The sequence below is a fragment of the Haliotis rubra genome, unplaced genomic scaffold (genome assembly GCF_003918875.1).
Source record: "Haliotis rubra isolate DU_JTF1 unplaced genomic scaffold, ASM391887v1 Scf97, whole genome shotgun sequence".
NCBI classification, from domain to species: domain Eukaryota; kingdom Metazoa; phylum Mollusca; class Gastropoda; order Lepetellida; family Haliotidae; genus Haliotis; species Haliotis rubra.
The window spans coordinates 1,940,248-1,964,651 of NW_025767712.1; the positions used below are offsets into that span (position 1 = coordinate 1,940,248).

At 37.9% G+C, this 24,404-nt stretch overlaps 1 protein-coding gene across 1 annotated transcript in view; it reads right to left on the reverse strand.

The window, feature by feature from the left end:
- LOC124265293 (pleckstrin homology domain-containing family A member 8-like) overlaps positions 1-24,404 on the reverse strand; it is a 37,775-nt gene that overhangs the window by 4,990 nt on the left and 8,381 nt on the right. Inside the window, exons 6-8 of the mRNA XM_046700082.1 lie at positions 19,291-19,328; positions 16,615-16,986; positions 5,667-5,752 (exon numbers count right to left, since the gene is read on the reverse strand). Of these exons, the coding sequence (XP_046556038.1) occupies positions 5,667-5,752; positions 16,615-16,986; positions 19,291-19,328 (496 nt within the window). The remainder of the gene's footprint in view (positions 1-5,666; positions 5,753-16,614; positions 16,987-19,290; positions 19,329-24,404) is intronic.

Here is a 24,404-nt window from a genome sequence, read left to right on the forward strand (position 1 = left end):
TCCTTAGAGTTTATTAACTAATATACTTTTATGATATAAACATAGTACTGAGCTTAAGATATGATTAAACTTAAGCTATATATATAATAGCAAAACTCTGTAGAGTTTGTTAGCTAATACATTTTATAATGTAACCATAATGCTTAAGATATGATGAAACTTAAGCTAAATATATAATAGCAAAAAACTCTTTAGAGTTTGTTAGCTAATATACTTATATGATATAAACATAGTACTGAGCTTAAGATATGAATAAGCTTAAGCTACATATATAATAGCAAAAACTCCGTAGAGTTTGTTAGCTAATACATGTTATAATGTAACCATAATGCTTAAGATATGATGAAACTTAAGCCAAATATATAATAGCAAAAACTCTTTAGAGTTTGTTAGCTAGGAAACCTTAAGCTACATATATACTAAGCTTAAGATATGAGCAAAACTCCTGTAGAGTTTGTTAGCTAATACATGTTATAATGTAACCATAATGCTTAAGATATGATGAAACTTAAGCCAAATATATAATAGCAAAAACTCTTTAGAGTTTGTTAGCTAATATACTTATATGATATAAACATAGTACTGAGCTTAAGATATGAATAAACTTAAGCTACATATATAATAAAAAAACTCTGTAGAGTTTGTTAGCTAATATATTTTTACAATATGAGTATAGTAATTGTGCTTAAGATATAATTAACTTAAGCTACATATATAATAGCCAAAACTCTGTAGAGTTTGTTAGCTAATACATTTATAATGTAACCATAGTACTGAGCTTAAGATATGATTAAACTTAAGCTAAATATATAATAGCAAAAAACTCTTTTAGAGTTAGTTAGCTAATATACTTATATGATATAAATATAGTATTGAGCTTAAGATATGATTAAACTTAAGCTATATATATAATAGCAAAACTCCGTAGAGTTTGTTAGCTAATACATTTTATAATGTAACCATAATGCTTAAGATATGATGAAACTTAAGCTAAATATATAATAGCAAAAAACTCTTTAGAGTTTGTTAGCTAATATACTTATATGATATAAACATAGTACTGAGCTTAAGATATGAATAAGCTTAAGCTACTTATATAATAGCAAAAACTCCGTAGAGTTTGTTAGCTAATATATTTTTACGATATGAGTATAGTACTGTGCTTAAGATATAATTAACTTAAGCTATATATACAATAGCCAAAAACTCTGTAGAGTTTATTAGCTAATACATTTATAATGTAACCATAGTACTGAGCTTAAGATAAGATGAAACTTAAGCCAAATATATAATAGCAAAAACTCTTTAGAGTTTGTTAGCTAATATACCTATATGATATAAACATAGTACTGAGCTTAAGATATGAATAAGCTTAAGCTACATATATAATAGCAAAAACTCCGTAGAGTTTGTTAGCTAATACATGTTATAATGTAACCATAATGCTTAAGGTATGATGAAACTTAAGCCAAATATATAATAGCAAAAAACTCTTTAGAGTTTGTTAGCTAATATACCTATATGATATAAACATAGTACTGAGCTTAAGATATGAATAAGCTTAAGCTACTTATATAATAGCAAAAACTCCGTAGAGTTTGTTAGCTAATATATTTTTACGATATGAGTATAGTACTGTGCTTAAGATATAATTAACTTAAGCTATATATACAATAGCCAAAAACTCTGTAGAGTTTATTAGCTAATACATTTATAATGTAACCATAGTACTGAGCTTAAGATATGATGAAACTTAAGCTAAATATATAATAGCAAAAACCCTTTAGAGTTTGTTAGCTAATATACTTATATGATATAAACATAGTATTGAGCTTAAGATATGAAGAAAAACTTAAGCTACATATATAATAGCAAAACTCAGAGTTTGTTAGCTAATATATGTTATAATGTAACCATAATGCTTAAGATATGATGAAACTTAAGCCAAATATATAATAGCAAAAACTCTTTAGAGTTTGTTAGCTAATATACCTATATGATATAAACATAGTACTGAGCTTAAGATATGAATAAGCTTAAGCTACATATATAATAGCAAAAACTCTGTAGAGTTTGTTAGCTAATACATGTTATAATGTAACCATAATGCTTAAGATATGATGAAACTTAAATGGAAATATATAATAGCAAAAAAACCCTTTAGAGTTTGTTAGCTAATATACTTATATGATATAAATATAGTATTGAGCTTAAGATCTGAAAGAAAACTTAAGCTACATATATACAGCAAAACTCTATGTAGAGTTTGTTAGCTAATATATGTTATAATGTAACCATGAGCTTAAGATATGATGAAACTTAAGCCAAATATATAATAGCAAAAACTCTTTAGAGTTTGTTAGCTAATATACCTATATGATATAAACATAGTACTGAGCTTAAGATATGAATAAGCTTAAGCTACATATATAATAGCAAAAACTCCGTAGAGTTTGTTAGCTAATACATGTTATAATGTAACCATAATGCTTAAGGTATGATGAAACTTAAGCCAAATATATAATAGCAAAAAACTCTTTAGAGTTTGTTAGCTAATATACTTATATGATATAAACATAGTACTGAGCTTAAGATATGAATAAGCTTAGGCTACCTATATAATAGCAAAAACTCTGTAGAGTTTGTTAGCTAATATATTTTTACAATATGAGTATAGTACTGTGCTTAAGATATAATTAACTTAAGCTACGTATATAATAGCCCAAAAACTCTGTAGAGTTTGTTAGCTAATGCATTTATAATGTAACCATAGTACTACGCTTAAGATATGATTAACTTAAGGTAAATATATAATAACAACCTCCGTAGAGTTGTTAACTTATATATTGTATGATATAATAACCATAGTACTGTTATATATAGCATGTAGGTATTTAGTACTGTTATAAGATAAGTAGAAATCTGTAAGACTGACTTATCTTCTCCGAGGAACTGTCAACTGTTGTGCGAGGACCATGGGACCGAATTGGTGGATACCTGAGACGTCCTCGGTGGTGATATCTCTCAGATAATGGTTGGCAACCACCATATCGGATCTCCAGAAATAAACCCTCCATAATTCCAATAGCACTTGTGTAGATCAATTGTAGAAGTTAGCGTTCTAATATCATGAGTATTAGAAGCTCATGGAGGGTCGGGTCCTGCAATCTTGTAGGCACGTAGTATGACAGTTCTGATCCAAAAGGAGATAGTAGTACGTGAGACTTCAGTCTGCGTAACTTGATGATAGAGGAAATAATCTGTTGCATTTTTCCCTCCTGTTTGGTTCGGTGGAGATATATATACAGTGCTCTTACTGGCCATCGTGACAGAATCATCGTATCATGGAGTCCAAACACTATATACAGATCCCCAAGTTGGAGCGTGAAACTTTTGTTTTAATCCTCCAATCAGAAAGCTTAAGTAGGTTTACTAACCATCTAGTTGTGTTAGTAGCTTGATGATGAAATTCAGCTGTAGTCTGAGACGCTGTGGATTTGGATCCACTTGTATCCCGTCGTCTAGGTAAATTCGCTGCGAAGTCCTTGACGATGTAGGTGCACAACCAGGTGTGACTGTCCTCGTTGAACTTTAAGTAAAAATCGCCTGACTGCCGTGCCCTCGTCCTAAACTTGACAGGGGAGGTCTCTAACCTCAAGAAGGCAGCCCAATCATGAAGGTTCAGATTAGCTGGACTGTAAGGAGGCTTGCTCGTTCACTGATATATAGTTGTCACTTGTAACCTAAGTCTTGAACTGTGAACTAAGATCGACCTCTGCGTAGGGCGTTGTCCATCGCGGTCCAATCAGAACAAGGCATTTTGATTCTGTAGAATACCCGCGCTGTGATGTCACCGGTGTAGCAGGAAAAGAACCTTGTATAATATCGTGCCGTCGTTGATATTAGAATAATCGTCAGTCTTCACCGTAGCTTCCCGAAGTTACCCGAGTGACCACGTGTTTCGAGGGTTAATGGTAAACGCGCGAAACCTCCGGCGCGAAATACCTCGCTCTGAAATATTAATGCTGGGTAGGTTATTTTCCTGGCTGTCGTGAAAGTAACTTCAGTCTTGAATATAATTCCGACTTCCTTATATAAAGGTACAATAACTTGCCAGTTATCAGCTTGTAGACTGTATACATGAATGTATCGTCATAATTGTAGAATTAAAGCTGAACTTGTACATATTTCTTCTCAGAAAACGTTGACGATTATGAGTTATACTCGCTGTAACAAGGCTGCTGTTCAATTTTGATATTGAATTGTCTGCAGATCTGCGTAATGGTCACGCATGTAGATAATCGTATCGTAGTCCGGGATTGCATAACTAGCAATCTATACGGAAAAGTTGATTCCTGTGAAGATCTGTGAAACGTCGTTGACTAATTAATACAACGACGTTCTGTGTTGTAAATAGCCTGTGCAATTGTCTTCGCGTAGGCTTATAGACGGCATATGGCATACAGTTGATAGACAACTTATGCGATGTCTTGAACGGACTGACGAGTGGCTATATATGACGAGTGGTTAGTATATGGAGACCTTGGAGGAGACTTCCTCGGTGAACGCCGGAGACTTAGCGAAGCTCTCGAAGTATCCCTTCTAGATCTTCTGGGTGAAGTAAACTTGGAGCCACTTAGCCTTCGCGACCTTCGCGGAATACCGGGAGGGAGGTCGACCAACAGCAGTAGACTGGCGAGGGGTTCAGGTGTATCAGTCATGGCTAGACTCTGCATACGCGACCTATCTGCTGCGCGTCTCAAACGCAAAGTAAATATTTATAAAAGGCAGAATTGGATAAATTAGTACCGCAACTGCAACGTGAATAAAATGAACATGGTCGCAGTACAGCTAGGGCATATTAATGCGGATCAGCAGCAGAATAAAAACGTAATCTGCAAACAGTACAGATTTTCATCAACGTAATACTAGCTGAGCAATCACAAACTCACGTGAATAAACAGTAGAAATACGATTAATTATCAATACATATTAATGAAGGATACTAGCTATACCTCTATAGTAAGCTATAGGAGGTAACTAACTAAGAAAAACCAAAGGATATAGTGTGTAAGGAGACACAGGCGCTCTCACATCCTGCTCACTCGGCGAAGAAGGAGAGAGTGAAGCATGAGGCCAGAGGGTGGCGCCACCTTTTCCCGCGCGGAGGCAAAGGGAGGCAACTCTTGGTGAGTACTAATTAGTGATTTTACATTGAAGGGAGCTTCAATTAAGGAGATACAAGTGTTCCACTATGTTCGCAAGAAGAAGAAGACAAGCAAAAGAGCATGAGTCAGGATAAGGAAAAATTTATTATATTTGGTATCATATTTGCCATGATAGGGAATATTAGGGAATCTTCCATAGGCCATCTGCATATATCAATGAGATATGATAATGTTTGGTAAGTAGTTTTGAAATCATTTTGGATTCAGTGAAATTTGAACCACGTTTGTTCCCAACTAATTAATCTCTAAAAATAGATTTAGCTATTTGAATTGCTCCTTTGATGACCATGAATGTCTCAAAGCACTATCCATCAATGAATCAAAATCAGATGTTTACTTCCTATAAGTATTCATCATGTAACATATGTTATATTTGGGATTACACTTTCTTAGTATGCAACATATTAGTAATAAGTGCAAAATGCATTTCTGTCTCACCAAATATAGGCACAATGGATCTGCATGCTCCCAGGAATGGTTCCACAGGAACTCCGTTATTTGGTAAAACTGTTATTTCAGTGACACTAAAAGTAAAAAGAACTAATGATATAATAACAAAATGTAATTTTTGGAGTAAAATTGATATTTTATACTTATCCTGACTCATGCTCTTTTTGCTTGTCTTCTTCTTCTTGCGAACATAGTGGAACACTTGTATCTCCCTAATTGAAGCTCCCTTCAATTTAAAATCACTAATTAGTATTCACCACGAGTTACCTCCTTTCCACAAGCGCGGGAACGAGGGCGCCACCTCTACCCATGTGCCTCACTCTCTCCTCATATACTGAGCCCAACATTTGAATTTACAGGGGAAATCCAAAGTGTTATTTGGGGAGGATGGGAGGGCTGACCTCATGAGTCAGGATAAGTATAAAATATCAATTTTACTCCAAAAATTACATATTTTCCTTATCCTGACTCATGCTCTTTTGCTTGTAGCATCCTACGGAACGGAGGTGGGAATATCTAATACTTTGGATTTTTAATAATTAGTGATTTGAACTGTGATGATTGTAATAACCCTATGGGAACTTCATAAAAGGCACTGAATTGATGAATTCCTGCTGCTAACTTATCAGCTGCCATATAAAAGGTTATTACCATGTACTTATTATGATAAAGTATATATAACATTAATACAATGCTTAAGACTAATAGACTTAAGCTTGTTAATATGCTAGTATAAACTCCTTAGAGTTTGTTAGCTAAAATACTTTAAGATATAACATAGTACTAAGCTTAAGATATGATTAAACTTAAGCTAATTATATAATAGCAAACTCTTTAGAGTTTGTTAGTTAATATACTTATATGATATAGATATAATGCTGAGCTTAAGATATGAATAAGCTTTAGCTACATATATAATAGCAAAAACTCTGTAGAGTTTGTTAGCTAATATATTTTTATAATATGAGTATAGTACTGTGCTTAAGCTATAATTAACTTAAGCTACATATATAATAGCCAAACTCTGTAGAGTTTGTTAGCTAATATATTTTTATAATATGAGTATAGTACTGTGCTTAAGCTATAATTAACTTAAGCTACATATATAATAGCCAAACTCTGTAGAGTTTGTTAGCTAATATATATTTATAATATTAGTATAGTACTGAGCTTAAGATATAATTAACTTAAGCTACATATATATAGTAAAACTCTGTAGGGTTTTGTTAGCTAATATATTTTTTACAATATGAGTATAGTAGTGTGCTTAAGATATAATTAACTTAAGCTACATATATAATAGCAAAACTCCCGTAGAGTTTGTTAGCTAATATATTTTACAATATGAGTATAGTAGTGTGCTTAAGATATAATGAACTTAAGCAACATATATATAATAGCAGAACTCCGTAGAGTTTGTTAGCTAATATATTTTACAATATGAGTATAGTATTGTGCTTAAGATATTATTAACTTAAGCTACATATATAATAGCTAATAAAACTCTGTAGAGTTTATTAGCTAATATGTTTATAATAGCAAAATAACCATAGTACTAAGCTTATAGTACTGAGCTTAGTAAGTTATGATGAAACTTAAGCTATATATATATAATAACAAAACTCAAATCGAGTTTTGTTAGCTAATACCTTTATAATGTAAACCATACTGCTTAAGATATGATGAAAACTTAAGCTAATTGTATAATATAAAACAACCCTTTAGAGTTTGTTAGCTATGATATAAACCTAGTATTGAGCTTATGAAGGAAAACTTAAGCTACATATATAATAGCAAGAACTCCGTGAGAGTTTGTTAGCTAATACATGTTATAATGTAACTATAAAGCTTAAAATATGATGAAACTTAAGCTTAAATATATAATAGCAAAACCCTCTTTTAGAGTTTTGATAGCTAATATACCTATATGATATAAACATAGTACTAAGCTTTAAGATATGAATAAGCTTAAGTTACATATATAATAGCTAAAACTCTGTAGAGTTTGTTAGCTAATACATGTTATAATATAACCATATTGCTTAGAAATATGATGATACTTAAGCCATATAAATAGCAAAAAACTCTTTAGAGTTTGTTAGCTAATCTACTTATATGATATAAACATAGTACTAAGCTTAAGATATGAATAAGCTTAAGCTACCTATATAATAGCAAAACTCCTTAGAGTTTGTTAGCTAAATATATTTTAATAATATGAGTATAGTACTATGCTTAAGGTATAATTAGCTTAAGTTACCTATATAATAGTAAAACTCTGTAGAGTTTGTTATTTATAATATTAGTAACTTACTGAGCTATAAGTAATTAACTTAAGCTATATATATAGCAAAAACTCTGTAGAGTTTGTTAGCTGATATATTTATCACAATATGAGTATAGTAGTGTGCTTAAGATATGAATAACTTAAGGTAAATATATATAATAGCAAAACTCTGTAGAGTTTGTTAGCTAATATATTTTACAATATGATATATTGTGCTTAAGATATAATGAACTTAAGCAACATATATAATAGCAGAACTCCATTAGAGTTTGTTAGCTAATATATTTTACAATATGAGTATAGTATTGTGCTTAAGATATTATTAACTTAAGCTACATATATAATAGCCAAAACTCTGTAGAGTTTATTAGCTAATATGTTTATAACGTAAACCATAGTACTAAGCTTATAGTACTGAGCTTAAGTTATGATGAAACTTAAGCTATATATATATAATAACAAAAACTCACGTTGTTAGCTAATACAACTTTATAATGTAACCATACTGCTTAAGATATGATGAAAACTTAAGCTAATTGTATAATAGCTGAAAACAACCCTTTAGAGTTTGTTAGCTATGATATAAACCTAGTATTGAGCTTATGAAGGAAAACTTAAGCTACATATATAATAGCAAGAACTCCGTTAGAGTTTGTTAGCTAATACATGTTATAATGTAACTATAAAGCTTAAAATATGATGAAACTTAAGCGAGAAATATATAATAGCAAAACCCTCTTTTAGAGTTTTGATAGCTAATATACCTATATGATATAAACATAGTACTATTGCTTTAAGATATGAATAAGCTTAAGTTACATATATAATAGCTAAAACTCTGTAGAGTTTGTTAGCTAATACATGTTATAATATAACCATATTGCTTAGAAATATGATGATACTTAAGCCAAATAGCAAAAACTCTTTAGAGTTTGTTAGCTAATCTACTTATATGATATAAACATAGTACTAAGCTTAAGATATGAATAAGCTTAAGCTACCTATATAATAGCAAAACTCCTTAGAGTTTGTTAGCCAATATATTTTAATAATATGAGTATAGTACTATGCTTAAGGTATAATTAGCTTAAGTTACCTATATAATAGTAAAACTCGTAGAGTTTGTTAAGCTTAATTAACTTAAGCTATGTATAAAATAGCCAAAAACTCTGTAGAGTTTGTTAGCTGATGCATTTATCATGTAACCATAATATTACTCTTAAGATATGAATAACTTAAGGTAAATATATATAATAACAAACTCTGTAGAGTTGTTAACTTATATATTGTATGATGTAATAATCATAGTACTGTGATGATAAAAGGAACTTAAGTAAATTATATATAGCATGAAGCTATTTAGTATTGTTATAAGATAAGTAAAATCTGTTAGATTGACTTATCTTCTCGAGAACTGTCAGCTGTTGTGCGAGGACCATGGGATCGAATTGGTGTATACCTGAGGCGTCCTCGGTGGTGATATCTCTCAGATAATGGTTTGCAACCACCATATCGGATCTCAGAAATAAACCCTCCAATATTTCAATCACATTTGTGTGGAACAATTGTAGAAGTTAAGCTATAATATCATGAGTATTAAGCTCATGGAGGGTCGGAATAGGTCCATCCGCATATGCACGTAGTATGACAGTTCTGATCCAAATGGAGATATAGTACATGAGACTTCTCTCTGCGTAAGTTGATGATAGAGGAAATAATCTGTTGCATTTTTTTTTTTTTTTACTCCTGTTTGGTTTGGTGGAGATAAATTTACAGTGCTCTTGCTGGCCATCTTGATAGAATCATCGTATCATGGGGTCCAAGTATGTCATCCAGGCGTGTTCATAAACCTCACTTGTGAGGTGTTGGAGCACTATATTCATATCCCCAGGTTGGCGTGAAATTTCGTTTATTCTCCAAACAGAAGTTTAGTAGGTTTACTAACCATCTAGTTGTGTTATTAAGCTTGATGAAATTCAGCTGTAGTCTGAAACGCTGTGGATTTAGATCCACTTGTATCTTTCGTCTAGGTAATTAAGCCTGCGAAGTCCTTGGCGATGTAGGTGCACAACCAGGTGTGTCTGTCCTCGTTGAACTTTATGTAAAATCGCCTGACTGCCGATCCCTCGTCTTAACTTGACAGGGGAGGTCTCTATCTTGAAGAAAGGCAGTCTAATCATGAATGTTCAGGTTAACTGGACTGTAATGAGGCTTGCTTTCGTTCACTGATATATAGTTGTCACTTGTGGCGTAAGTCTTGAACTGTGAATAGAGATCGACCTCTGTGTAGGTCGTTGTCCCTCATGGTCCAATCAGAACAAGGCATTTTGATTCTGTATAATACCAGCTGTGATGTCACCGGTGTAGCGGGGAAAAACCCACCTTGAATAAATTCTTGTAAATTCGTTGATATTAGCATAAGCGTCGGTCTTCACCGTAGCTTCGAAGTTATTCCGGTGACCACGTGTTTCGAGGGTTAATGGTAACTTGCGAAACCTCCGGCGAAAATCTCGCTCTGTAATTTTATGCTGGGTAGGTTATTTTCCTGGTTGTCGTGAAAGTAATTTCAGTTTTGAATATAATTCCGACTTCCTTATATATAAAGGGTATAAACAACTTGCAAGTTGTGAGCTTGTAGACTGTATACATGAATGTATGCGTCATAATTGTAGAATTAGCGTTGAACTTGTTGTACATATTTCTTCTCAGAACTTTGACGATTAAGAGTTATACTGGCTGTAACAAGGCTGCTGTTCAATTTCGATATTGAATTGTCTGCAGATATGCGTAATGGTCACGCATGTAGATAATCGTATCGTCGTCGAGTTGTATATTAGCAATTTATCACGGAATAGTTGATTTCTGTGAAGATCTATGAAATGTCGTTGACTAATAATACAGCTGACGTTCTGTGTTGTAAATAGCCTGAGCAATTATCTTGGCGTAGGCTTATAGGCGGCATCTGGCATACAGTTGATAATCAACTTATGCGGCGTCTTGAAACGGACTGACAGTAGCTATATATGACGAGTGGCTAGTATATGGAAACCTTGGAGGAGACTTCCTCGGTGAGCGCCCGAGGAGACTTCGCAGCGAAGTTCTCGAAGTATCCCTTCTAGATCTTCTGGGTGAAGTAGACTTGGAGCCACTTAGCCTTAGCGACCATCGCGAAGGTGTCGAGAATCAAAGCCCGATTAGTATATATATATATATATATAAATATATATATGGCTTGTTTAAGTGAACAGCCTCTGTGTTTAACAGGATGTGGGGTCGTGGCGCTTGCCTAAGTATGGCGCATGGATCATCTTATCATATTCAGAAGTCGTATTCACGAAGTCTGGTGATAAGTGTCTAATTGATCGTTCTAGATCTATTTAGGCCAGCGAACATACGTCTCGTCATGGATTCAACAGAACCAATATCACGATTGTAGTTCTTATACTTGATATCGATGATCAACTTGTCTATGGGTTGATCTTCGAGAGACTTGTGAGGGAGCGTTGATAGTTTTGTGAAGCTCTTGTATAGTCCCTCGATGTCCTTCTAGATGATGATGATCTGGATTCAGGTGTCCTCGGCGCATGCCTTGAAGCTTCCTCTGCGTCGGTCGGAGGAGCGACGATATGACCTTCAGCGAAGGCTTCCGTGATGTCTGATGGTCCGAGTCCACATCTAGGGATGAAACCGCCATAAGGCGATGATCTATCCTGCCTTGGCGAAGTCCTTCGGCGAAGGCTGTACATTTAGGTTCTTTCGCTAGCGAAGGCTGTACATCTAGGTCCTTTCGCCGCAGCGAAGGCCTTAGCGAAAGGCTGTACATCTAGGTCCTTCGTCAAGGTGGTCCGTGACTTCTTCGCCCGAAGGTGACATCGTCCTGGCTGCTACGTTGGCGGGGGTGCCTCTGGGGTGCTGTCACGTTGGAGCCTTCGCTGAAAACTTCGGACCCTGCTACCGCGAGATATTGGTCCTCCATGATGTTCATAATTTGTAGCATCATGTCTTCTGGGATGGTCTGCGGCGAGGTCGTCGGTGCTTTATCTGCGGTGTTAATGGAGAGGGTCCACGGAAAATCGTCCGACATCAGTGTAGAGGCATCAGGCTGCATGGTGATCTCTGCTGATGTCGTTGTAGCTAATCCCGGTGCGTTTCTTGTGGCGATACGTCGGGTATGATGATCAGCTGATCATCGTAGAGGTCCAGGTCATCGGCTGGAACAATCTCGGTTGAGAAAGTCCTAGTAGACTTCGTTGATTTTCCCTCAGAGGTCGGCGCTGCCCTGGGTGTCGCGGCGTCTGCGTTGAGTGTTGGTAATGATGGGACCCTCAGGACGATCATCGGCATATCTCGCGTTGGTACATCAGGCTGCATGCTGATCTGTGCGACATCGGTCAATCTTTGATGTACATCGGTATGATGACCGGCTGATCATCATACAGGCCCAAACCCGATGGGGAGCGGTCTCGGTTGTTGAGATGTAGTAGAAAACCCTCTAGTCTTCTGCTGCGACGATGGGATGTCTGGGGAAGCAGAATGCTTCTTGAGATGGCGGATCACGCCCCACACCTCTCCACCACTCTAGCGAACACCACACGGGAGGAGTCGGCCAACAGCAGTAGACTGGCGAGGGTTCCGATGTATCAGTCATACTAGACTCTGCATCGCGACCTATCTGCTGTAGCGTGCCAAAGCGCAAAGTAAATATTAATAAAGAGGTAGAATTGGATAAATTAGTACCGCAACTGCAATGTGAATATAATAAACATGGCTAGCCGTACATCATATTAAAGGTGGATCAGCAGCAGCATAAAAGCGTAATCTGCAATAGTACAGAATTTTTATCAACGTAATCCACTGAAACAAACACGGCGTCCGTGAATAACTGTAGAAAAAGCGACTAAATATCAATATATAATCGTTGAAGGATACTAGCTAAACCTCTATAGATGTCTATCACGAGGTAACTAACTAAATATAATCAAAGGATATAGTGTGTCGGGAGACACAGGCGCTCTCACGTCCAGCTCACTGGGCGAAGAAGGAGAGAGTGAGGCACATGGGTAGAGGTGGCGCCCTCGTTCCCGAGCTTGTGGAAAGGAGGTAACTCGTGGTGAATACTAATTAGTGATTTTAAATTGAAGGGAGCTTCAATTAGGGAGATACAAGTGTTCCACTATGTTCGCAAGAAGAAGAAGACAAGCAAAAAGAGCATGAGTCAGGATAAGGAAAAATATTATATACCATAAAGTCAGTTAAGGATTGAAGTAATATTTGTTGAAAGAAGACAAAGAAGTGGTGAGTGAGTGACTGAGTTTAGTTTTATGCCACACTCAGCAATATTCCAGCTATCTGTAAATAATCCAATCTGGACCAGACAATCCTGTGATCAACAGCATGAGCATTGATCTGCGCAATTGGGAACCGATGACATGTGTCAACCAAGTCAGCGAGCCTGACCACCCGATCCCGTTAGTCGCTTCCTACGACATGCATAGTCGCATTTTATGGCAAGCATGGGTTGCTGAAGACCTATTCTACCCTGGATCTTCACGGGTCACAAAGAAGTGGAGGACCACCTTGATACTACTACAGTTATTCTGTTTTCAAGGTTATGACAGATCAACTATCCCAAAGCGAGCTGAATTCGACGTTCTGGATGATTGCATTGCTCGCGCTATATCGGGGGAGTTCGTGCACGATCGGAGTGCACAAGCAGTCTCACTGTCGTGAGATGTTTTATTGACAATGAAAATCCGGAAGTTAAGTTATATAAAAAGCAAACAAACATCAATATTATTTACCCGAGATTGTTAATACTTCAGATGCAAAATAATCAATTGCCTATATAACAAGAAATAGTAAGCAAAATTTCAGTAAGATCAGTCGTCTGCTAGTGACAGGCAATATATAAATAGGAAGCCACTTGATCACAACACTCCCTCGCAGTGCGGAGCGAAAAGTATGGCTCATCGTCGAAAACCCATACAAAATACCCGGATGTGGAGAACGCTATTTTGGTAGGGAACACTTGATATTTTCGCGTGAATTAGATGAATATATTCTTTATCACTCAGGGTTAGTAAAATAGAAACTTTAAATGACATGATAAAAAATACGGTTTTGTCTTACATCATCGAAAACCCCTGACACTGGGATATAATGATATGAAAGAAATGACTAGCTTAACTTTTTTAACTCATTGTATGAATAATCAAGTCTGGACAAGACAAGTTGTTGATTGATCATTGATCCATGCAGTCTGTGTTAGGGCTGGGACGGGTTCAATTTCTACCCGGGTACCCCACCCACTATTACCCTACCCTGATACCCGTAACGTTAATTCCTGACATCAAATTGTAAGAAATGGCAATATTTTCTTCAGCTCGGAGGCTAAATTTTCGAGTTTTTCAATATCTTAACCATGTATTACATTCAAAACAGGTGACTGTAAATTTTAACAAATCTTCAAAAACAATACAATCTTTTAATCACGAAAGAATAACATATTACATTGAAGTCCAAGATATTTTTTATGGATTAAACTTCTTTTTTTAATTTCTCTCAGCGTTTGAGACCATTCCAGGTCCCTTCATCAGGTGAACTCACCTGATGAAGGGACCTGGAATGGTCTCAAACGCTTGTGAGAGAAATTAAAAAAGAAGTTTAATCCATAAAAAATATCTTGGACTTCAATGTACAACTTCTAAATGCCACTGAAAGACAACATATTACATTGTTTAATCTATGATTAGTCACATCATGATCATAACGGGTCCCGGTATTGAGACGGGTAAACGGGTCCAACTCATTACCCACCCATCCCAGGTATCCCATCACAGCACTAGTCTGTGTACAATGACGCGAGGATGTAAAACTTCACTGATACCTATGATGATGCCCTTGTTTCTCAGGTACACATGATAATTGGATCCCAAGTTTGGTTGAACACACAGTGTTAATAGAGGATGCACTTAAGCAAATTTTGGGTTTTGAAAAGTCCTTGAAATAAAAAAACCCATGGTGTTGACCATGTATTTATGTAGCGAAAGAGTATTATTTCAGTGATTTCATGATTTCTTTCTATATGGTGAGGTGTATTGTGATACCAGTGGTATGGTCTGTTCATATCATGACAAGTATCGCATCACAAGATCTCAGGTGATACTCAGCTCTAAATGACACAACATAAGCAAGACATTTGTGTGGCTCTTACCACCCAGGGCCTAGATTTTCGAAGCTCTCTTAGAGCTAAGATAGTCGTAAGTTAATGTTAATGAATGGCACTTACGACTATCTTAGTGCTAAGAGAGCTTCGAAAATCTAGGCCCAGAATCCTCCGGTCAACCTTAGAAAGATAATTCCTCGGAATAGCATTCATATTCACAACCATGGCTGGTATTTTCAACTGATAGCCACAGATAAAGTTATAAATATTTGTTACTGATAACAGTTACTTTATGACAAATTGATGTTAAACAATTATAGAACTGTTATCATGTTTTTCACTTTGGCATGTGAGTTTAGTTTTACTCTGATACTTCTAGTAACATCTCAAAATGGGGGCACCAAACATTGAATTCTTATAAACATAGGTGAAATTCACTGTTCAATATCGTAAAAATTTTACTTACATTTTGCACATTTTTGTCAAAATTTGACTATTTAATGTTTTCTTTTTACGTTTTCATTTGTGTCAATCAATAACTTGAACACCTATCAATGACTGTAGCAAAGTTAGTTTATTATTTTCATAAATAACACGTTTAGACGTGTTTTGTGTGACATGCAGAATTTCCCTGTCTGACAGTGTCTGTGATGAGGCAGTCACGCGAATGAGTGACCCCCTCTCAGGTAGTCACTCGTACGCGTAACGGGGGACCGTCTCGCGTACACGTTACGTCCTCTACTGATAAAGTACCTGGGAACACAGATCTTAGGTAAGACGAACAATCCAACCACAATACTAGGCTACCTGACTGCCAAGATGAAAATGGGATGTGAATAAGCTACATGCCACAGCTTTAACCATATTAACACTAGGCAATCCAACGGAGGTTGAAGATGAAGACGGTGTGAGTGAGTATGTTTTTCGCCGCTTTTAGCAATAGTCTAGCAATATGAAGGAGGGAACACCAGAAATAGGCTTCAGACATTGTACCCATGTGGGGAATCAAACCCAGGTCTTGATGAGCACTGACTAGCAGACACTTTAACCATTAGGCTGCCCCACACTCCCAGAAGAAGATGGACATGAGCAGTGTTGAGATGTATATATGTACAGTTGACGCAATACGTGGAGCACGGTGGTGTAGTGGTTAGCATGCTGGCCTCTCACGCCAAAGGCCCGGGTTCGAATCCCGATGGAGACACCAAAATTTGTGACCTGGGTCTCATACTGTGTTGTGTCCCTGGGCAAGGCACTTCACCCACTTTGCACTCAGTCCACCCAGCTGTTCAAAATGGGTACCTTAGAAATGGATGTACGGACCTATACGGTCGCGCGGAGCGCTTAGTAGCAACTTTGAAAGTACAATTCTGTCAGGGTAATAATGTAACGCCAGAGAGCAGCATTGTGTTGGATTCTAGGCACAAAAATTAGCATCATTATTATTATTAATACGTGCAAGGCATAAACTAAATTCCACTTACCTTGGTTTCATTGCTGAGAAAAATGTTGGTATCTTGCTGTCAATTGCATCCTTAAAATCCTCCAAGCCATCATGTTCTTCTGAGTTTGCTTTATGCTTCAATGATAACACTGGCTTTGGTTGGGTATCTGAACTGTCACTCACACCAACAGAATTCTCTGATTTGTCAGCACCATCTCCTGACTCCTCCCTCACAGGTTCTACTTCATATATCACATTAGAGTCTGAATTGATTGAGCGTGGTCGAATTGTTCCGTTGGTGAGCTCGGACTCGGAGAAGGAACTTTCTGAGCCAGATCTTGGTCTTGTACGAGGTCGTAAAGGTGTAACACCATCATAAGAGTTCATTGGAGACAATTTGGGATGTACTGACCTGAGACAGATGAATGATAACAAAATGGTGTACAGCTCTCATGATTGTAGTGACTGTTGTCTAATGATGACTTTCATTATCAATATCTAATGTACTTGATATTTATATACTTATCCCACATCACATATAATGCAATCTCTTAATATTGAACCAAAGCATTATTCCAACAGGGATTTCTCACAGAGAGAGAATGCTTCTATAAATGAATTGGCTAATCAGACCTGCCACCAAGCATTACATGACAAAGTAGCAGTTTTATGGATTACAAATTCTTTCATATTCATACAGAGATGTATGCCATAAATCCTTATACCATCATCAACGAATCAGCAGACTCTTTCAGTGTTGTCACAACCCCTAGTGTACAGTACAGAACTCTGTGCACTTAAAAGAACCCACGAATTCGTTAGAGCTGGTATTGGCATACAACCTGTGATACGATACATGACGATATTATAATTTTAGTCACGACGATATATTGCTTTGCCAAAGTATTGTGCACTGAAGCTGCGATATGATTCGAATCCCGATACTAGAATCTTTAATTCTAACACTAACTGTAAAACACCTTAAGATCAAAACAAAACCATTATAAAGTATTTGGTCAAATTCTGCCAGCGTTTTTTAATGTTCATTCGGTAACGAGATAATTAAGTTTATACACAGACTTTGTGAATGTTAAAACATGCGAGTGCAATGTCTGACACAGTTCTTGAAACAAGAATTTCTGAAAAAACGTTTACTTATGAAGGGAAAATATTTTAATCATCAAATAAAAGTAAGTCCTTTTTCTTGACAGATATCGCGATTCGGCAATGTTCAAAGAGAAACATCGATGTATTGTGTGGCCCATTTGAAGTATCGTATTGGGATATATGACAATGTAAAACTTTGTATCGATTCACTGTATCAGTGGCCCATGGATCGATGCATCGATGCGTATCAATGAATTGTCACACCACTAGAATCCGTTGGTATATGACCAGATGGTGGCCACATGAATACATACAAACACCTAGTTGCGGGTACAAAACGTGCAGTAAACTTGGACAAAGTACTGTGACTATGTGTCCCAGTCCACCCAGCTGTGAATGGGTACCCCATAAGGATGGGAAAGCCGCAATAACTTGGTGCACCTTGTGGGAGTTGAGGGAGTTGAGTTTGATAATAAGATGTGCCGTTGAGATTGTCATCCAATGATCGAGGGAAAAAATACCAGTGCCTTGAGCATGCACTAGTGCGTGAATATGTGCGCTATATAAATATCCAATAATAATAATAATAACAGTATAAGAATCTGTATCAAAACATCACCATATAAATATCCAAGAAGCTGTCATCCGTACAATTGCTACTTTGTCATTACTGCAATTCTAAAGACTTCTAAACATCAAACAACCTAAGGATTACATGAGTGAGTGAGTGAGTTTAGTTTTACGCCACTTTTACCAATATTCCAGCAATATCATGGCAGGGGACACCACAAATAGGCTTCAAACATTTTCCCATGTGGGGAATCCAACCCGGGTTTTCAGCATGACCACTAGGCTACCCCATCAGCCCTAAGGATTACATGATTCAAGCTGCACAGGACACTTTCACATTCCAAAATCATGCACATGCCGACCAAACCTGACAAAATTCAGAAGTGATGACAAAGCAAATAACGTACATATTAACGTATGAAATTACAGTGCTGAACAGAGAATACTCAGTGTCAGAGTACCTCATGACAGTAGTGATGTGTGCAGCTTAGGTCACATGAAACTCCATGGTAGTCATATTTGTTCAATTCATTGATGGCAGTGTGCTCTTTGGGTGTGAGATACCGTATCATGGTGATGGAATTATGTGTGCAAATCAAAAGATTGCATTATTGGAAATGTAGATAAGTAAAATATCACCTACATGTATAATAAAGCAGCTGGTAAATACCTGAATCTCAGCAAAGCATACCACAGAGTCAGGTCTACAGCATGAGCATTCATCTCATCCAGGTGATACATTGTACATTGAACCCCAGGTGTTAACAGCTAAGACAAGAAGCAAGTTACTACCGGGTACCAGTTCATTTAAGGAATACCCACAAGGACGGCTCTTATGCATATTTGAAATATTCATTACAAAGTTTATACAAAAAGTTATTACTTAGAGACAGACCATTTGATTTTGAAATACTTACTTTACTGGTATGCTGCAGATCACATTAACAGCATCATGTGGTACATCATAAAATGTATTTCATATTTAACTCAGCAAAAATCAATAATCTAATGATACTTCAAACACAATTCAGACACTTACTTTTCAACAGAGTTGGACCTTGAAACATTCCTTGATCCCTAGAAGAACAAATTTCACTTCATGTAGAAATCCACTATCATGGTGACATGGTATAACTAACAGTGACAGCTGAGAGTTTTCCCAACTGACACCCAGCATTAACAGCCATTGTCGCTGACTGATACTCCATTTTCACGTCTGGACTGACAATTTGTTTGTTTTGTTGTTTAAAGCTGTAGTCAGCAATATTCCAGCTATATGGTAGCAGCCTGTAAATAATTGTGTCTGGACCAGACAATCCAGTGATCAACATCATGAGCATAGATCTATGCAACTGGGATACGATGACATGTGTCAACCAATTCAGCGAGCCTGACCACCTGATCCTGTGAGTTGCCTCTTACAACAAGCATGGGTTGCTGAAGACCAATTCTAACTCAGAGACTTCAGTAGTGAAAGTGTATTGTAAGAAGATCTTGTAATTGGCAGTGGTTGCTTTGTTTCAAAGATGCTGAGCGTTAAAAAGGAACATTTTGTGAGTGAGTGAGTGAGTTTAGTTTTATGCCGCTTTTAGCAATATTCCAGCAATATCAAAGCGGGGACACCAGAAATGGGCCACATTGTACCCATGTGGGGGACTGACAGGAATGCATAAATGAGGGAGCATGGTTTAACCCTGTCTCAAAATGTAATTTTCTGAATAAAATTGATATTTTATACTTATCCTGACTCATGCTTATTGCTTGTCTCCCTTTCCTTCCAAATGCTAGTGGAACACTTGAATCCCCTTTTGAAGCTCCCTTCAAAAAAGCGGACGTAAAATCACTTACCAGGAGTCACCTCCCTTCCCAGGTTTTGGCGGGAAACGGCGCCACCTGTCTCCCATGCTCTTCACTCTCTCCGTATTTTATAGCCCGACACACTGATTTACTGGGAAATCCAGAGTGCCTTGTGGGGAGGTTGGGCGGGCTTACCTCGTGAGTCAGGATAAGTATAAAATATCAATTTTAGTCAGAAACTTACACATTTTTCCTTATCCTGACTCATGCTTATTGCTTGTAGAATCTGACGGTATAGGTGGTGGGTCAAGCCACCTCTGGATTCCTTAGTGATGAATTTACATCCTATATACCCCCATGGGAACTTTAAATGGCACTGCTGCTGTTGATCCATATGTCGAAATAATTTGGTAATTTGGGGGGACCACAATATATCAAACTCTTCTGTAACCGTACATGTGGATTTAAATAACTCCAACTCTTGATGTTCGTATCAAGTGGAGTAGTGACCCTATCCATGTACAAGTAATTCCTTACAAGTTCAGGGTCCAATATTCATGCTAGTCTGTTCTAGACGCGTGTACATGGACTATAAGCTCTATTCCTTGGAGTACTGAGCTTTGCATGACATCTTGGTAAAAGGGCGAGATACACCTCAGCGCCTTTGAGGGACCATCAGCTGTTGAGCTACAAACAGAGGCCCAAACTGGTGGATACCGGAGACGTCCCTGGTAGCAATGTCTCTGAGGTAGTGGTTAGCAAATACTGTCTCCGATTTCCAAAACCACCCTTCCATGATCGTGGATATTGAGCAGTTTCCATGTAGAGCGAGTGTAGATGCCAGTGCTCTAACTTCATGTGGATTGGAGGCTCGAGGAGGCTCAAGTCCTGCTGCCTTGTAGGCTCATAGTGTGATTGCTCTCATCCAAACTGATATCGTAGTACGTGAGATCTCTGAAGGTGTCTCCGACGATATGGGGATGAAAAGGCGTTTGAATTTTCGTCTCCTGGTTTTAGACTTTTGTAGATATATTTTCAGAGCTCTGACTGGACATAAGGATAAATCTTGTATATCCTGTGGACCAAGGATTGTAGATAATGCTGGGATGTGGAATTGTCGTCCGGTTGACCTGGCAGTTGATTCTTAGCTATGAAATCCCACCTCAATCCTAGATGAACCATGTTGTGGCGTGTGTCAAAAGCGTATTCGTTCAAGTCCAAGCATGTATTTCTGACATCTGTGCCGCGGTTGCCAAAGGCGATCAGAAATAGCGTTTCCTGTGTAAGAAATTAAGTAAGAAGTTCTTTCTAGTGGTTCGCACACATCACTGGTGAGATGTAAGTAACACCTGCGTTGAGATCCCAAGCCCGGCGCTTTAAATTTCCTTTGTTGGTCTTCCAGTTTAAAAGAGCGTAGCAAGGCCAGTAACTCTGGCACTTTCGTCAGTTTCACGCCTGTCTTCATAGTGATAACTGAGCTGAGAGCCGCTAGGTATGTAGATAATGTCGAACCTTTTAATTTCTTCATTTGTCTGAGATGACAAAGATATTCCGCCACTTGAGGATGTGTTGCTTTCACTGCAGTGAAACCTTTCCTCGATGCATATTTCTCAAAGCTTAGCCACTTGTCGTCATACAAGTTACGTGTAGACTGCTTAAAGCTAGTGTGGCTGAGTATCCTCTTCGACAAGCAATTCATGATCTTTCCGACAAGTGTAGGTGGAATAATCTGGGATACTTGTGAACTTGCTTGGTGTGAGGATGAATTAGTAGGTTCGACCAAACTGGAAGTTGTATTGTTGGTTTTCGATTTCTTGTAAGAGAACAGGAAGCCACGTTCTTGCTGGCCAGTAAGGGCAACCAAAATCAGTTGTAGATTGTTTGTCTGCCTGATTTTCTGTAATACCTGTGGTATTAGCGCTGGCGGAGGAGGCGTTTAGTCCTTCCATGGGATGCTTAGAGCGTCGCAAGCCCATGCATGGGAACTTCGAATGTTGCCAGTTGATTGTTGAATCTTGTGGCGAATAGGTCTACGATTGGAGATCCTATAGTCTGTATGATGCATCTGAATGCTTGTGGATGTAACATCCATTCTGTTGGGGATGGTTGATGTGGTGAGTGAGAGATAAGCATCTGCTATTACATTCCTGGCTCGAATGTGACATGCTTTCACATAAATGTTGAGATTATCTATTATGTTGAATAGTTGAAAGCTGAGGTCTAGAAGATTCCAAGATCTTGTTGATCCTTGTTTGTTTATGTAGAGCGCCACTGTTGAGTTGTCCATTATGGATCATCAATTTTGGCGTTTCTTAGTATGTTGGACCAATGTAGTAGGGCATTTACTACTGCTTTCATCTCGAGCATGTTGATATGCAGATTCATTTCTTGTTCGACCATTTTCCGGCAGCCCGCCGTTGTCGAGGTGTGCTCCCCATCCTTGCAGTGATGCATCTACGTAGAGGTGGGCGTTGCACTCCGGCTCTATTAAGTAATTTCCGCTGCAAACATTCGACTTCTGAGTCCACCATAGTAGGTATGGTTTTAGCCTGTCTGGTATTTGAAGGATCCAGACTGTGTAAGTGGCGTTCACAAATCTCTGTAGTGGGCGCAGTTGTAGTCTCCCTCTGTGCGTCATGTCTTGAGCTGGCGTGAGAGGAGACCTAATAGGCTCTGCCATTCTCGTAGTGGTAATGGGAGAGTAGAACTTGAGATACCATAACTTGTATCTAGACCCAGCGATCCTCTTAGGCGACCTTGTCATTCTGTGGTGAGATGAAACATCTTCCCAGAATCTGCTCATGTTCTATGTTGTAAGTAAGTAGACAGTGGAACCCTTGCCATGTCCGTAAAGGAAGGAAGCCGAAAGCGCGTCCGGATCTGGGACTGCCATCGTTGTGAAGTCTATATATAGTAGACTGGCTGCTGCGAGCAAAATTCGTCAAAGCGTATGTTGTTGCAATTAGCGGATAAACAGTCTTCAATCTGCTGACAGGGAAGGTCTCTAAATCCAGTAAGACAGTCAAATCACGCTGTATCCTGCTAACTGGACTGTAAATGAAGTCCTCCTCCCACGTTGAAATGTTGTTTACAATCTGTAGACAACTTCCAGACATGTGGCGATGTCCGACTTCTGCGCAGGGCGTTGTCTCTCATGGACCAATCAAAATGCAGTATTTTATTCCTTTCAGATTCCAGCGATGTGGCGTCACGGTGTTGCGGGAAAAAAGATCCTTGTAGAATCTTGTGCAGTCGTTGATTTCTTCATCAACACTTTTCGGCCTTGTCCGTAACCTCGAAGTTACACACGGTGACCCACGTGTATAGAGGGCTGAATGGTAAACGCGCGAAAGATTTCGCCGCGTAATACCGATGTAGGTAGACTGACTCCCTGGCTGCTGTGACTGTTCCTTCATTCCTGAAGATAATGCAGTCATCATCTTATACAGATGATCAGCTGAAATTCCATACTTGCTTAACGCTGTTACTTGTAGACTGTATTCATCGGTCTCAATGAAGCGTCGTAAAATACCCCCTTTGTGTTGAATACACAAAGGTGTTTGTAGAGTTGATACTTGCAACTTCAGTGTAAGATCTACAACGGGAGTCGCAGTTCACATCAATCTCTGGAGCCTTCATGAAGGGTTCTGTGTGAAGTAGTGGGAAATCCCTGGCTTGGACGTCGGGGATATGTTGACTGTGGAACTTCATAGCCTTACCAAGGCTGCGCTGAAATTCTCGGTAGTATCTATCAAGTCGTTAGCTCTGAACCGCGACGACTTGACTGCCTGAAGATCTGCCCGTAGGTGAATGATCTGTATATGGACATGAGTCCCTCCTGGATTCTTAAGAAACATCTTTAACCTTCATGAATGTGTAGGTTCTCAGCGTCGAGGAGAGTTTTTGTGCAGTTAATCCCACTACCCTCTTCTGATGTAGATATGTCTTTTTTGACGACCCTGAATCCTTTCTGGAGATCAGTCGCCTGAAGATCTGCCTGAAGACCTGCCTGAAGATCTGCATGATCGAGATGAGGGTCTCGTTGATAGCTCTTGACCTGGCTAGGCCGAAGAAGGTTCGTCTGGTTACTGTGTCTAACTGTGAGACAGGGTCGATAGGTGGAATCGTGAGTGTGTCTATATCATCATTCAACATCAAGTACGAGAGTGCTTCATTGGCCTCCTTAGAGGATGATGCGAGTTCCAAACCGTTGGCCATCCATGACTTGATTTCAGAGTTGGAAAAAAATAAAATAATTCCGCCGTCATCTTCCGATTTAGCAGTATCATGCTCTGAGGATTGATGTCTCCTAGTGTCTGGAGATCTGTAAGGCGATCTGTATGAAGATCTATGTGA